We start from the raw sequence: 18,044 nt of genomic DNA on the forward strand, positions 1-18,044 counted from the left end.
TGAGGGAAAAAGCATAGCAGAAGGTAAACATAAACATAGTCTTTCTGGATAAAATCCTCTTCTTGGCTACACAAAATAGAAAAAGTAAAAACTTTAAATGGTTATATAGAGTAATCTCTTCTTTTTATCTATCAAATAAAAACTGGCTGTAGAAAATGATTAGCTGGCAGTGCAATTCCTGACAAAACGATACACCTTTGAGCTTATAAGGTTTACATTTAAAAAAAAAAAAAAAAAAAAAGATATATACGTTTATTTATTTATAAAATTTCCCCAGTTAAACTTTGATCGTTAAACCATAGCTTGCGGCAAGCAAAATAGTTTGCAAAAAATTAATAGCACAACAAACTACTAGAGTCTGAGTAATAGCAAACACCTCTACAATTCAAGCTTGACCAGATTTGTGGTTTGATTTAATTCTGAAGCAGAGCTTTTTTAAACAGGGAGCATAGGAACTAATTTTTCTTTAGGTACAGAGCAACACATAAAGCTGCATTATGAAACAAGTTTATTAATGGTAAATAAACAAAATGGCTACCTAATAAAACTGGGAGATGCAAATCTGCTTTGCTTTTCATTAATTTACCACAAATACTGCCAGAATTTTAAAATGGGGAAGTATTTTTAGGAATCTCACTAAAATCTATAATTCCTTATGAGCCAAATAATATACTACCCTTACATTTTCAGTAAATAGTGTCCAAATGGATTTACTGATCCTAAGCATATTTACAAACCCTAAAACAATTCTGTAAAAAACATAATATATATGCAAATCTTGCCAATAAATCCTAAAAAAAAAAAAAAAAAAAAAACACCTTTATGATTTAGACATTTTTTCATTGCAGTATACAGTACATGCAATATATTTATTTATAAATTGGAATTTTGGTACTTAGCCATTAGCATCAAAATTAAAATACAGCTCTTATGCATTAACTCTTAATTAGGTTTTATAAATTCCAATAATAATTTGCACAGTAAGCTCCTGAAGTCCAGATTTAATAATGAGTTTCATAAAAGGCTATGTAATTTGTTTCTCTTGTCTTCATTCAAAGTTCAGAATAAATCACTCTCCAGACACAATGCGCCCTAGGTATGTTGAAAAGTAGCAATTTGTTATTTTTTGGAAAGCTTAGCCACGATGCTTCCACAAATCTACTGAAATAAAATCAACAACAAACCTGGAAATGACCTTTTTCTTTTTTAGATTTATGACAGGTATTGAAGGATTGATTCTTATTGATAAGAATCAACTTGCAATATTGTACACAAATAACCTATCTTCCTTGGGTCAGTTTCAACACCCTTTAAGTTTAACATTCAAAGTCTATTTCAACAGAAGTGTAATTTTTGATAGTTGATTCTACATTACTCTCTGCATGCACTTCTTGTCATCTGTATGTGGGCACTAAAACTTGTATTTGTAAATCAGTTCTGAGAACTGAAAACCAAACAAATCCCCAGAACAAAATCACCAACAAAACCAAATGATTACTTTTCAGTCAGATTGAACTGCTCAGTTTGTAGCAGCATTCAAATTGGCTTAGGGGAACTGTGAACCTATAAAATCAGCAGCACAAAACCAATGGATACGTCTGATGATCTTAGATTTTACATTAGTTTCAAGTCTTTTGAAAGATCCATATAGGTGAATATAGGTGACAGGAAGGGTAGTAAATGAGAAGTGATGTATCTAAGCCAGGAGGGGGCAAACATTTCTTTTAATTCAAAAAATAAAATAAACTCCTTAGTCTCTTCTAAAAATGTGGATAAAATCAAGATGAAAACTTAAATTGTAGTAGTGTTCTTCCACATTAAGGCAAACAAATTACCTTAAAAACAAGACGTGTAACTTATAGTTTATTAAGGTTACATCTTTCTCTAAATACTTACATAAATTACAGTTTATTTTAATATATATAATTCTGTATATTACTTACAGACTTTCTATTCAAAAATTCATTTGCCAATCAGAAGTCATAGCACGCTGAGCTGTAAGTGCTGCAAACACAAGGGAATGTTCTCCATATTGCAAGTAAAAAAAATGAGGAGAAAAAAAGTTCCTATCTTTTTATACTGATTAAATCCTTTTTTTTTTTTAATGATATCTAGAACTTCTGTAGCAGAGCAATTATTCCACCGAGCCTAATGAAGTTTTTCAGTTGCATAAATAGAGAAGTCTTACTCTTTTGTCTTCAAAGTAGTCCACTGTTTCTTCTTAACTACTGCAGCTAAATTCCCTTCTCAAGCACAGCAATGTCAATATGATATACTACTAGATGGTTATTGATGGGATGCAGAATATGGATTATAATTTAATTTTCAAATAGGTCTTATATTCACAAAGCAGAACAAAACTACAGATTTGTTTTGAAATATAATGATTCATATTTGCAGCTGCTGCCTCTCATTTTGCACCTGAAAATCTGAGAGTGCATCTGTACTTACAGGTTCAAATGCTTTGTGAGCAGCTCAAAATCTGACCAATATATTACTTTATATGCACACTTTGTGTAGACCATTGGCTCATATATTAGTTGAAATCAGAGTGAACTCCATCGAAGTACACTGGAGTAGAACTATAATGGAAATTAGATCTGGGCTCATCTGTTTACATCATATTCATTTATCTGACAGATAGCACTAGTCAGGGAAATCTAAATGATTAACACAGTCTGGCACCTGGACATATGCACCAATATTATTTAAAATTAGATTCCTCGGAAGGATATACCAGGGAAACAACCCACAGAGAAAAAAAATAAAATTGTACACTCTTCACTTTTGTGTTCTAAAACCATTTTTTTGGAGAGGAAAAAAAAAAAAAAAAAAAAAAAAGGCAATAAAATCCTTAGAAGCACAAAGTATTACAACAATATTCTAAATTGAGCTGAAGTCTGATTTTTGTTTGTTGCCTTGGATATTACAGGAAGGTGTGATAAAAAGCCTGCCAATTTTTATAGCATAGAACTGTAATTATGTTGGGCTAAAAAATTTAGCTTTTCTGTTTTTGAGTATATATATACATATATTTACATATATCTGTATTACAGTTAAAATACCTTATAAAAACATATAGAAAATATCAATAAGTAGACTATTTTTCTATAAAATGACTTGGATTTTGAACTGTCCATGCAGTATACATAGCTCAATTAAGCCAGTAAAAGGAAGATTTTGCGAACTCAGTGCTTTATAAAAAGCACTTAAAAACTTGTTAAGACAAATCAAAGACCAACAATAATACTTTTATGTCTGTGATGAAAAGAACAAGAAAAAGAAAAGAACCAAAGAATAGCAAATGGACAATACCAATGGTCCTTTTATTGGCTGTAATTTTATCAAGAAAATTGGGCTAGTAATCAATAAAGGAAGCCTATTTCCCTGATAGTCACTATGTTTTCAACATAGTTGTGTTATTTAAGTATCAGAACTTTTGAATACTTGTCAAATATGGAGCAAAGTATGTCAGGTTGCCTCAGTCCAAATGGGAAAATGTTTTGTTGATAAAATACTGTTGATCTGACAGGGCTCTTTAGTGTAACAAGATGTCACATTCACACTAAAAAACTCAGCTTGCATTCAACCATTTTTGTACTAACTTTAATTACGTTTGAAACAAGCATTAATTTCTGACAACGGTAACTTGTATCAGCCCTCCAGTACACGTCAGTTTTCATCTTACCTTGAATGCACAGCTCATTTTCATACTGGATGTTAAAAAATTTCAGTGAGCTTTCATGAATTCAGATGGATCAGCCATGCTATTCTCCCTGTCCAGGGAAGTTTGAGATAAATGGCTGGAGAAACCATGATCTTTGGGCAAATTACTCTCCTTGACTACAATACATATCAAAGAATTGTGTCAGTATTCACTTAAATATTTGTCAGTTTCATTACCATAGTAAATGGTAAATAATTTTCATTTCATAATAAAACGTGTACATTCCTAGCCCATTAGCATGAAAGGTGGATGTCATAAGACATTGAAGAAGGTAAATCCTAAAGTTTGCATGAACTATTCTTTCACCTAAAAAGAAGAGAGCTGAGATTCAAGAGTTCTCAAGTGGCTATAAGAAAACACCACATCATCCTGAATGATTCTGCCAAGGAAGCACCATTCAGGAAGCACAATTTTTTAAAATAAGGTTAACAATAAAACTCTATTTCTACATAATTTTAAGGGAGGGAAACAGTGCAGCACATTAGATTATACTATTGCATTACTCTAGAACATTTTCTATCCTTTCTTCTGAATTGTAGCTTTTCATTCATTGGTTAATAAAATGGGGTGATCGATCCTGTTAGCTGCCTATATCTCATACCCATGGGCTTGAGTCCACTCTTCTGGAATCAGAATAGGAATGGAACGGATCATACTTGAACTCTAAGTGCCAGAGGCAAAATTTACCAGTAGAAGGCCAAGCTTATTTACCTATGTCCTTTCCTGTTGTGGGAATATTCTTATCCACAATATGACTGACAAACAGAAAGTCCCATCCAGTCATTAGTGACCTTTCTTCAGTAGGAATGCACTCAAGAAAGTGGGTTTTGCTTTTCTGAACTAAGTGCTTAGACAAAACTCTTTCAATGCAATTATCACTATTTGTGAACAGAGAACTAATAGCTTTTACAGCTCAAATGGACTAAGATCTGGCTTCAGGCTCACAGAGGTGAAACGGGGACTGACAGAACTCCCTGCTCATTGTCACTAACTCCTCTCAAAAGTGCTGAACGCATCATAAAAGAAAAATCTGTGGTGTTATTCGGTGATCTATTCCCTGCTACCTACTGAAATAAGAAGATATGAAATAACCTAAATGGTTAATTAGTATTTTCCTCTGGTTTTGATATAGGATCTTTCAGTCCACAATTCTCTGAAGGACATTTGTACTTATTTTATAATTGTGGCTTACAGCTAGTCGCCTGTACTTAGTCTGATGTTAATTGGCCTAATCTTAGCTTCATGAATGCTAGTGTGTCAGCAAACTGGCAGTACTTTTTATTGTTATTGACCACGTTCCTAATAAAAACAGATCAATAAACAAGATGTTCTTCTTGGGATTTTGTAATACCTTTAGCTTACGTTCTTTCTTGACTCAGCATATTTTTTGTAAGTATTTACTAGCTTTGTCTCACAACTTGCACAAAGGTTCCACAAGAACTTTTTGTTTGCAATACCAAATAATTTATTCACAGTATATAAGCAGCTAATTTGCATCTCTTTTTAAAAAGCACTTAAGAAGATATTTAAGTTTTCTGACTTTACCTCGTATCCACTCCTATGCAAATTGGATGATGTTAAATTTAAAAAAGAGTTATTACTACATTACTGTTAGAAGAAACAATGTTTTAAGAGGCACACTCTGGGGAAAAGATTGTCTCATTTGACTTTTTTGTCAAATGCGATCATAGTTTCCCTCAGAAGACAGAGTTCTATACAGGTTCATAATATAAACTGCAGTTAATTAAAATCTATTTATATGCTGCATGACACATAAGCGCTGATTTTGTATTTTTATTTTTGTCAAGGAAGAGAAAATAAACCAGGTAACAGTTTGTTAATAAAACAGAAAAGTTGTATCTTCCTTGCATAGCCACCAAATTCAGTATACATGTATGTATGCTTACAATAAAGATTGAATCCTTGGCAATTAAAGTATTAACTAGTAGCAAATGCTACAGTAGTACTATTACTGAAGAATGGTTTAATAAAATTATACTCTGATGAATTCAGTAACTGTGTGAAAATAGGACAGTGGGAATCATAGGAGAAAATTTAAATAACCTGAGGCATGTTCCTACCTATTAGAGTAGCAAGCTTCACATTTTGAGTTGTTGGATTTCAGTTGTTGAATATAAATACGTGTTGACATTCCGTACAAAATGCATGCTCATGTCCAATTATTTGATATGTCTCATAACGAGTTTAAGTTTTTGAAGTAAAAGCAATTGATGGAAAATAAATTGTCCCATCACACAGCACAAAGCCACTACAGGACAAAATGGAAAACAATCATTAGACATGCAATAAATATGAAGTGGCTTCTCCGTACATTTATGATTATCAACCACCTTAAAAAAAAAAAAAAAAAAAAGAAAGAAGACGCCTGTCATAAATGTCTATGCTGAGCATCTGTCACCAATGGAGCACTCAGTAACCACCTAGAGATGCAATTGGATTACATTAGCAAAAAAAGGCATTGTAAATGAAGGCATTGCCGTAGGCAGTGTAACTTCTTCCAAGTTAGCAAATTCCCACCAACATAGGCATTCCCAAGGCTTATGTATACGGTACAGAACTGCCCAATTGGTCATTGCCAGTACTTGAAATTACAGCAAATAAACACAGATGCTAAATACCAACTTCAGAAATACAGCCCCCAGCACTGAACTATGCCCCAGCCTTTATCTATATCCTAGACAGATCACTTGATTCTGTGGATTTCTGATGAATTCAGGTGAGGAGATGAAGTAATTGCTCAGTTGCTTTAAGTACCATGGTTGGTGGTATCTCTTTTAATGTTATATAAAATGGGGATTAAAAAATGCTTCCTCTCACTCCTACCTTATCTTCTTTTATTTAGCCAGATTACTGTAGATTGGAGTAAAATATCTTCCACAAATTTTACTAAGAAAACCAATCTTGGGTTTCCATTATAAGATGTTATATTATGTATGTTGATATGCTATATGTTTACCCTGTGTTGTGACTGAATCAAATGAAGGCGACGTGTATTTGCTTACTTCACTTAAATTGCAACACTACCTTGAAAAATAATGCTATGATTTTTTCCTTTTCTACTGACAGCCTACAGATGAATCTTAGAAGCAATTGAGTAAATTTAGGTCTAAAAGAAAAGTCCAGGAACAATATGTTTCTAAACAGCAATCTGGTTAAGAAACATTCTGATAGAAGCCAATGCTAACTTTGTTTAAAGAACATACAGCATTGCTGTGATATGAAAATGGGATGAAAATAACTTTTAATAAATGTCTTTAAGAAATCTAGAATTAATTCCCACCTAACAGTCAGAGCACTGGACAGGTAGGACTGTACACAGACAATCCATGGGAATAGTATCTGCATAAAGCATGCTACTAACAATAGCTGTGCTTTCTTGTTCATTCAGTTTCTCTTGTTTAACGGAGCCACAGTTGCCTGGTTATTTTGGTATTTTCCTAGTTGTCAGAGTTCTGTAAGCTGAAAGCATATTAAACTCCAGCCACTCCAAAGAAGCCCAGAAAGAGTCATGACATTTTTCCTTAACTTCACAAATAAATGGTACAGGAGCACACTGAACTAGTTCTGTCCTGTAATTCTTTCTCCATTTTGAAGGAGACAGTAGAGGAAAAGATGTGGAAAATTCTGGGAGGTGCCATTGCTTTTTAATACCTGACCGAACCAAGTGAAGTTGTGTTGGCCAGTGAAGTTGGTTCATCAAATCTTTATCAGGGGCTCTGAGTTTTCAACTCATTTTTATTACTTAGTTTTTATCCATCCACGTTCAAGTATAAAGTACAAGAGTCCTTGAGGCTATTTGCTTTTAGCACAAAAGAACTACTGAAAAATTCCGAATGTATCTATACTAGCTAGGCTCTAGCTCATAGAGAATATGCTGTTTGGCCAAACACAGTCTGACTGTCTGTCAGAACATGTCATGTCTTTAGCAGCAAAGCCACCTCTTTCACATTTAATGTTGAGAAAATCCAAACTGTTTTTTTCTTTGTATACTGTTACTTCCCTGTTCCCAACAAGTCATACAGCATCCCCAAAGTTACAGCTGTAGTTTATATCACCAGATTTTTTTTCTCTCTTTTTTTTTTCCTGCTCACAATAGGTACAGAATAAAATACATACTGTCAGAAGGGAGTTTTCAGCAGGTTTATATTTACCCTCTGCTTGAACTGGATTATATGTTCTTTCATGCAAGAAGGCTAAAGGTAAAATGAAAACTCTCACTTGTGTGCTTAAGAGAATATGTGCTAAATCAAACCATTTCTGTGAAATATCACTGTGCTTCTTTGCAGAAAAATTCAGACAAGTTTGGTTTTGTGTGAATGCACTAAGACTGTCACCACAGACAACAGTTCTACTTTGCACATCTCAAACACCATTAAGATGCTCAGGACCAGAATACGAGAGGATGATTAAAAAAGCAAAGCAAGTAATGTAAATTATGGGGAGACTATCTGGCAATCGGAGAATTATGCTGCACCTATGTTATCAAATTTTGCTAACAAAATTTGCCTCTTATTATTGTATCACCTTATGGCAGATGGGATCTGCTGCAATACTACAAATTACTGTCAGCTGTGGGAGGACTAATGGAAAAATCAAGATATGAACCAAGTCATCTTGCAATTTCTCAGGTAAAAAAAAAAAACACACACAAAACACTGATGTTTTTATGTGTAGCAGAGCATCCAAATGTTACTGCAGACTATTTTGATGTCTTCAAAGAAAGGTCAAATTCTACATCTAAAAAACTGCTATCAACAGCAGATTTTCTTAAATACGGATATTAATCTGGTTCTCCAGCTTGGTTCTCACTTCATACACCCCAAACAGTGCCTCTTGCATATTAACTTCATTCACCATCTCTGTCACCTACCCTGATCAGCATTCCTCTTTGCTGGCTGGAGGCTTTTGCAGTTGGTTTGCAAGTATGAAATCATAATGTAATTTGTATATAAAAAGACAAGATAGTTCTGTTGGTCTGTGCAATGTCTTCAGAGGTATGATGATAAAGAGAACAATAACTGACGTGAAAGTCTGGTACACCCAAATGAAACAGGAATTTTAAAAACGACATCAAAAGAAACAGATCACTGAAAAAAGTTAACTGAAGAACTTACCCGTGGAGATTGACACTTCAAAGTGTCACATTTTCACAAGGTAACTCATAGCGTACAACAAAAAATTCCAGTTAGCACACCACAGGATGATACAGGAGCAGGCTGCCATATATATGCCTATGCTTTCCAAGCATAAAGGATACTGGTCTGGGTTTGGACATACAATGTACTTGCATGCATCAGACTTTTGCTTTGTGAATATTTCAGATTCATTCTGCATGCGCAGCACTTTGATATATGTGTTGTAACTCTGATTGGAGTAATACACTGTCTCTGCTGTCTAGAAATCATGAACCATCCTGCCAAATCCTCTAGTTCTACACCAAGGAAATTTTTATATGAGAAAGAAAGACACATCAATGGAAATCCAGATGCAGAACTGTCTTGAAACAGATGCCACAAGGATGCATAAGCACAATCCCACACAGGTTTTTCAAAGAACAGCCAGATATTGAAAGGGTGTGTTGTAGTGGGAACAAGACCTGAACGCGAATGTACTTTGCTGAAGTAGCTATGCCAGTAATAACGTGTTGGGAGAAATGTTTCCGGTAAAACTCTGCAACATGCTGTACGTGGTTTGTGAAAGTGTTTCCACTTGATGGTACAGAGATTGCAATCCCTGCCAAAAATACAACAGGTGCTTCAGTGATATGTAAAGAAATTTGAAGTGGGTTGACTACAACGAGATTTTGTTTGGGTTTTAAAACTCTGGCAAGATACAGCGTTATTACAGTATTATTCCACTGATTCAACATATGCACTATTAGACTTCAGAATATTAAGATTTTTGACTCCTTCATGTTAATTTAGATACGTTGTATTATCTTCTGTTTAATAAATTTAATATTTCAATTATTAATTGGAATATTATATATAGGTTATAAATATATATATATACACATATAGTTACTTTTAACTTTTTCAATACAGAAGCATGCAAAAAAAGAGCTCATTCACAAGCACCATGCATGAAGATAAAGTGGAATCACTTACCCAAATATTTATCAAAGCTAGCATGCATCAAGTCACAGAATTTGACTTTAGGCAGATGATACAGAAAAGAACTACCAAAGATATGGATATCACTGCATTTGCAATAGGAAAGGGTATCCCCTACACTTGTATTAGAGAATTAATAGCCATACACAATGGGTAAATGGGAATATATATCCCTCTTATGCTTCAAAAGAAAAGGACAGTACAATTCTGTTAGAGAATTCCTCATATCAAAATTTCTGTGCTGGACCTTATCTGTGGTTAAAATGTGGGTTTCATTTACTAACCATCCTGTAGTCCAGTGTTTTTTATTCTATTTGCTTCAAGAAAAGAATCTGCCTGTCATATCCTCGGAAGTGTTTATTTAAAGCAAACAAACAAACAAAAAACAACCTACATTGTGTTACAGAGAAAAATAAAAGGTATCTCCTTTACTACTGCTGTTTTATGTAACTTTTAGAAGCTAATTGCATTATGATAGTTGGTTCAACTTCATGCAGCTCCATAATCAAAGTGTGGAATAATCAGGATCGCTAATAATTTTCTCAAGAGTCATCTGTCAGCACCCATAACTCATTATAAAACCAATTATGTCACTTCTGGCATACCTTTCAACACTTTGGTGCCTGCCAAAGTAAAAATCAATAAAAGGTTATTACTATTCCAAGGCTGTTATTAGGTAAGTGGCTCCAGTGGCACTCCCTGTTGGGGGACTGCCATTAAAGCTTTTAGAACTGTGTAATCCTGGAGTCTTATTAGGCTACTTTAGTGAGCATAATTCAAAACACAAAAGTATTTTCAAACTTATTGTTAATACCTCCAGTTGACTAGTTACCATGAAACACTGATGTAGGCTGCTGAGTAACACTGACAGAACTTATTGAACAATAGCACATACTTTTATGAGTTTTATGTGTTTAATAACAATAGAGTTTCACCTGAATTCTTCTGGTCTGATAGAAAAATTCATTCTCTGCCACACAGGCAAAGATTTCTCCATTTTGATACTTGATATATGTATTATAAAACACACTTCAGATTACAAGGTCTGTAAATTCCACTTAAAATATCACTAAATTTTGAAATGCAATATGACTGGGCACTGCAGCAATCTGCCCTAAATCCACCTTTAAAGTGCCAAAATCAAACATAAATTGATGACAAGTGTTCTGGCAAATTAGATCTTTTAAGCAATCATATTATAGATCTATCTCTTTCATAGATGAACACCTCTCATTCATTTTACTTACTACATTCATCAATCTCCTTTTCCAAGTGTTAATGAAGTTGAAGTGCCCACATTATCTATCAGTAAGGAAGAGTAAACAATGAATTAAATTTAGAAAACTTCCTGTTCTATCTACTCAGAAAACTACTGAAGTAGATCAATTAAGCTAAGCTAAAGATGACAAAAATCGCTGGCTGAGGATCTCACCCAATTGCTGCACATATTATTTATCTATATAAAAACATCCCGGGCTACAGTCTGAAAAGCATAATGGAAATAAATGTATCCTACTGCAATCTTCACCAAGTTCTAAAAAAGACAATTGTAATGCTCAGTGAACCTACTTAAAATTATTTGTAACAATTTCTAATAACTTAAACAGTTTCAAAATGCTTCAAGTCATACTATCTAGTGAGCATTTTTCCGTGTTAGTCAAAATTCTAAAGCAAATACTTAAATACAGATTATTCAAATTACACATGGCCCAGTAAGTCACAAAATCAATTATACAGTAATTAATCAAATACATACTGCCCTCAGTCTTTGGAAAAAAAAATAAAAAAACCTGGTGAATCTTTTCAGTCACTTTGGCATTAAGGACTGGATAAACATAAATTCTATTAAAAAGCTTCAAAGACGACTTTTCTCTTGTGATTGTTCCTTAACTGGTCAAGCTTCAAAAACCATGTGTAGGAAGATGTACTTCCTTCCTTTTTTTTTTTTTTTTCTTTTAGAAAACAAAAAAAAATCACTATATTAAAAAAAAAACACACACACACACACAAAAAAAACACAAAAACTATAATCCAAACAAATTGAGAAAAAAAATTAGAACAGTAGCTGTTTTGCCAAAGCTGCTGATGTGCCTATATGCTAAATCTGCACATTGCTGATCCTGGAGAATTAAGTTTTGTTGTTGCCAAAAGAAGCGTTTCAATAGCAGCTGCTCTTCCAAAAGAGATAAATCCAAATAAACACATAAATCAGTTAGTGAGGTCTACATAGTTCTAGTTTATAAGAAGCCTGAGTGCATGTGTATTAATCCATGAATGAGGACTCATTTGCAATCACGTATCTTTGTAGAACCAGGGCTTGATGAGAGGACACAGTGAACAAAGAGCACTTGAAAGCATGGAGTAATTTTGCTTGTATGAATAAATAACATGGAGGGAGAACTAAACTGGAGCAATGAGAGAGAAGTCAGAACACATTAACTGTGGGAACATCCCCCTGTGTGGGCCAATCTCAAGACTCTTAGGATGGCAACCCCTTCTTCCCAGGTGGAGTACGCTGTGACGGTTCATAAAACTGTCCATGCAGGTGAAGGTGCCCTCAGAGCCCTCTTCGCTGTCAAAAATGACAGCAACAAACTTGATACTTCCTGCCATCTAGTGAGGCTCAATGCTCTGCATTCATGCCGATAACAAGCTTAATGTGAACCATTAGAAATACAACTGAATACGTAAAATGAAGCATATACACATAAAAGCTCTTTTGATCGTGCTGGTTGACCAAATATTACAGTAGAGGATATTCAAAAGGTGAATCTCAATGAAAAATCCTCCAATACTTCTTAGTACAAAACAAGTATTAACAGGAAGAAAAATAGGTCACCTTCCAAAATTGTCTATATTACTCACAAATTTAAATTTGTGAAAGACAGTAAATGGAAATGAGATCTCTCCATTTCTTTACCTTTGCAATGGTCTCGTGCAGTTTGAACGAGGGATCCAGCTCTTCAGTTTTTGTTGCATGTACAGGAAAAAGAGCTTCGGAGAGAAAGCTAGAATTCTGTGAGAAAGAAAGAAACACCCTTTTAGGATTCTACATCAATTTATTCATTCAAATACTTATTGGGTTTTGTTCAGAGACTCAGAACTCTTCCAATTGTTCTTAAGTTTTGTGGATTATTAGCTTTCATTGTACTGATCTAATTAACTGATTCCAAGTCCTTGAAAGAGACAACCCCACCCAAGTTTTATGACTATTTCTGGAATAGCAGTAGTCTTTGTAATTATGTTTTCCAACCCAGCAAAGAATTTTTCTACAGAGAGGAAAAAAAAAAATGTGCCAGCATTACAACATTTAATAAATGAGTTATAATTCATTCTTCAGAATAAATGTAAACACAAAAGAACTCAATAGAACTCAATACTCAAAATACTCAACATACTTTTATCTTCTGCAAACATGTTAATTCTGTATAAAGTAATACCATATGCATAAGATGGGGGTTTGGTCAGTTCCCTAGAATTATACCCTCTAGGTTTACCACTCTTTTATAATATTTGTACAAAACGTTTGTGTCTCATACTGCAGGAAAGCAAGCAAGCAGGTTGCATATTTGCTGTCACAAGAAAACAATAAACTGATACCCAGGTGTGGACTGAAAAAAAGCAAAAAGAAACGAAAATAAAACCCCAGGTCTCAAATGTACACAGATGCCTGAAACTGGGAATTATTTTGAGCCTGTGTTTGTGAACCCAGTATAATAATCCAGAAACAAAACTAAAATGAAAAATCTTTCTGTACATCCCTATAGCCCCAGAGGCATGCACCCTGAAATTATCCTTACTTTTGTTAAGTGCCTGTAGTTTTGCCCTCTAGGTATGGTTAGAGCTGGCCCTTCTGGAACAGCTAGGAATCTAGTGCCCATTTTACACCCCACTGGGTATAAAAATAAATACAGAGGTCCAGCTTGATGGACTCCGGTGCTCTGCCCACTTGGTAAGCATACTTTGAATACATGTACTGCTCACCAACAGCAATGAGTTGAAGACAAGACCACAGAAACCACAGCCAAAGTTATTTCAGAGATCAGCAGAAGGATATGAAAGTGCATGAGTATCATACCATTCTAAAAATTATTAGTTATAAGCAGTTCTTTTAAAAATATACTCTTCAAAATGAACTCTGACACAGATAATCAGAGACAAATCCTCTGCAACCCTGCTTCACTTACCTATGTCGTGAAAGAGTAAAAAAAATCTTCTCAAGTCCTGTGCCAGGCTCTGGTTATCTCTAGGCAACCAAGTTCAACATCATAATATTTTGTATCTCCTTTTAGAAGGCCTAAATTTTTAATGAATCTTATTCTGCGTTTTGATTTGCCAAGCACCTGAATATAACACTACTGTATTTAGCTAGAATATCCTGGACTGTTAGGCAATATTGACAGTGTTTTGGAATCACATCCTTCTCAATTACCAGCTTCCTGCATCTACTAGACTAACATTTCTTCTCTTCTTGGTATACACCGATCTTCAATAGGTTTTATCTTTATACTCAAACTCTTTTCCCCCTCCCCCAGTTTGTCTATACAGAAAGTGAAGCCTTTTTTTTTAGGGAGTATTAAACCTTGTAATGATGCTCAACTCATTCTTTAACAGCCAAAGAGTTACTTACATTCAGATGTTTCATGCTGAGCAGCAGCTGAATAAAGTTCTGGTAAAAAAGTATTAAAACTGATCTGAGCTTAACAGAATTGATTTGTAAGGTTTGCACTTCACTACCTTTTCACTTGCTAAAAACACTCTGTAGGACTTATTGTTTTAAACATTGGGAAGTAAGCAAATGAGAGAGATAAACAATTTAGATGCTTTGTTCTGGCTTGTACAACCTCTCTTTATGTGACTGAGCTTTGCTCTTTCTCATGCTGGGTTCCAAGCCATACAAAGGCTGAAGAAAAATTGTACTTGAGAAAAAGTAAATAAATAATAATGATAATAAAAAATGCTGTTAGCTCCAATTAAAACGTTAAAAGGAAGTAGAGAAAAAGCCTACCCCACTCTTTAAGCAATATAAAGTATCTCTCTCATGCACCCTTGGGGGATAAAGTGGTGGTATCCGATCCGTGCCAGCTGCATCAGAACTGTGTTTGTATCACCCAGGACGTCACATCACATAGAACCAAGAGCCAGTTTGGGGCACTACAGTGGCACGGCACTGTTAGTTGTCTATCCAAACTAGCATGGGACACAAATGCACTATGATCATATCAGCGGTGTGATATGCCAATATGCTCTACTCAAAACAACTCCATTTAGGCTTAGTTCCCTACAGATGCTCAGTCCACCTCCTAAACTACTATGTTACAGCTAACTTCAGCCTCTCTGAATAGTGTGACGTGTCTCATAGAAAGCTCAGTGAAAGGTAGGCCTCGAGAAAGATAGCTACACTGCTGGTAATTTTGCTTGTTAATTTTTTCTACAGATTAATGCCTGCATGATGAATATTATATCAGTATTTCCATGCATTTCCAGAGAACTATTTCTGGTTGTAAGCCTCCACCACTTTCTTAATAAATAAATAAATACAAGGTATAATTAGCCCTCACTCATACAAATTCTTGTGTTCAGTCACGCATCTGTGTTGTATAACTTGTCACAGAAACATCAGAATAGTAAATGAAGTCATTCTTCCCTTCAAAAAACTTTTTTTTTTTTTTTTTTTTTTTTTTTTTTTTAAGATTTCAGGGAGAAGATGCACAAAATCATTTATTATAAAGATAAAATACATACTTCAAGATTAACTCATTACATCTATTAATCTTTGTTTTAAGTTTGTGCACTAGTTTACAGAGCCATGTCATTTGACTGCGGGGAGGTTGAGGAAGATTGTCATTCTGCTACAGTGGTGCTAATGCTGTTCATCATCATTCGCATAATTGCAATCAATAATGTAGAAACAGTTACATTATTTATATTCTTTCTTGAGTACCTTACTGAGAGTCAGTGAAGGGAATGATTACTGAATTAGATTTGCTGCACAAGATCAGACCGTAGCTCCATCTAGACAAATGTTATTTCTTTGGAAGCTGAACTCGATGGATCAGATGCACGCGTGACAGGGAAACCCTGCTTAACATGCTTTTACCCACCTTATTCTAGGCACATACCTGAAGAGCACAGGTTAGGATTCTAGTAGTTCTACATTCATAACACATTCAATAGCAGAGATACAAACACGGGAAGTGTTTCATTCATACATTCATACACATTCTTTTAATTTAGGTGCCTTCTTGAAGCACCTAATTATACGGAATGAATTCAAACATTTGTATCTATCTTTCTAAGACTGAATCATTTGATGGTTATTACCATGTTGTAAAGCTCTTAGAAATCATGGCTTGTATTTTTAGAAATGATGCGCTAGGCAAGAATTTTCCCTTTAATTGTGAAGTTTACTCATTTACAAACATGATCAGTTCACTCATCCCCTATATGGGAATATCTTCTGCTTGCTCATTTTCCCAAAGAAAGGAATCCTCAGGATTCCAATGTACCATGAATCAAAGAAAAGCACATGGGTGAAATTCACAGCAGCTCCTGAAGGTTATCAGTAGCTCTGATGGCTGTTCTTGTTTTACTACCACATACATTAATCACACCAATCTTTTAGTCATTATACTAAGTGCATTTCTTGCTTTGATGTTTTATGAATGGGGAAGGATAACCAATACAAAAATAATGATTATCTATATAATAACATCACCAAAAAAAAAAAAAAGGCAGAAAGAATATGAAAGTGACTTCAAAGTGACCATCAGCTCTCTCTATTGAAGATAAAAATATTTTATTCACACTTACCAGTTTTGAAAATAAGACTATTCCTCTAAACTCCCACATATGCTTTTCAGTGCAGCCTTTTTGATAATTTTGGTCAAGCATTTAGTGCAAACCTTAATTGGAGTGGCACCATCAATGTAACCAAATTACTATTCAATTTCAAAATCACACATACGAAATCTACCCTACTTTTATTCTGTATTACAAACAGCTTAAGAAAATATATGTTTATATGAGCATTACAAAAGAATATAAAATGGCAGCAGAAATTGGAGGCACATGACATCCGTAATTCCTGGAGAAAAACAAGAGAAACTTCCCATGTTCTTCTTTGGTGACATGACATCTCTGATCAGGATCCACCATCAGCAAGCTATGAAAGCTGTCCCAGTCTCAAGCAGGATTACAGAAATAAAATGCTATCATACTGCAACTGATGCAAAACACCAGCCACTACAGGACTGATACAAACAGCTTCAAACCATTCCCAGACAGAAGCCACATAACAATGGAAGCAAAACAACTTCTGGAAATTTCTAAAATGCCTGTGTATTAATTACTTAGATACAATGTATTATAACAGAAAGAGGAAAATTTACCAGAACTAGCTATGTTACTAGTAATCTGGAGAAAAGCCTGCTTTGATGTTAGACTGAATTTGGTTTTAATACTTTGCCCTTTTTCCTTTCCTTAGAAAGGAAAAGAAAATAATCAGATATAAAGTGCTTTTCTGATACCAACAGATTTCTCCCTAAACTTCCAGACTACTATACTGCCTGAGCAGAAAGGAAGACAGACATATACCAATTGACTTTGACACTGACTTTAATAGAGACTGATCAATAAAAACACTGCCAACATCTAGATAAAATTTTGTTCCTCGAGGAAGTAGCCAAGCTCTTACAGTAAATATTCAGAAGAATTTAAAGCATCATGTCAAGTTTCTCCCTCACTGCTAATGAGAAAGTGACTCTTTTATTATTCATTCAGTTCACAGGCCTGTGTTTTCATCTTTCATATGCTGAAACCTACTGGAAGCCTTGAACAGCATATTTCATTAATTTCATAATTTTTTGTTCATAGAGCAGGTTTAGCTTTTTTCTTTTTCTTTCCCCTCTACCCTCCCAATTCAAGTGGAAGGAAATATTAGCTTGTAAGTGTTTGCATTACACAGGTGAGTGGTGTGACTGAACCCCAAGCAAGCTAGAGCTCTGATGCAGATCAGCCCTGTTATCTTCCTGAATGCAAATACCTCAAATGGCAAACTTCATTTTTCTTCAAAACTAGGAACAGAATGAGAACAGAATCCGGGACATGAAGTTTCTCTACACAGGGTGTTGTTATTTTTAGATTTTTTTTCCTCAGCCCAGCAATCTTCCAGTGACTTTCCA

General features: G+C 34.7%; 1 protein-coding gene across 10 annotated transcripts in view; it reads right to left on the bottom strand.

Annotated features, from left to right (window-relative positions):
- The window catches only part of NAALADL2 (N-acetylated alpha-linked acidic dipeptidase like 2), a 419,953-nt gene that overhangs the window by 49,961 nt on the left and 351,948 nt on the right, over positions 1 to 18,044 (bottom strand). For all 10 annotated transcript variants that reach the window (XR_014318086.1, XM_082766747.1, XM_082766748.1 and 7 more), the window contains one exon: positions 12,782 to 12,877. Coding sequence is in view for 9 of the 10 variants with exons in the window: in XM_082766747.1 (XP_082622873.1) it covers positions 12,782 to 12,877 (96 nt within the window). In the remaining variant the exon portion in view is untranslated. The remainder of the gene's footprint in view (positions 1 to 12,781; positions 12,878 to 18,044) is intronic.

Source organism: Aythya marila (genome assembly GCF_965140915.1).
Source record: "Aythya marila genome assembly, chromosome: 9".
In the NCBI taxonomy this organism is placed as follows: domain Eukaryota; kingdom Metazoa; phylum Chordata; class Aves; order Anseriformes; family Anatidae; genus Aythya; species Aythya marila.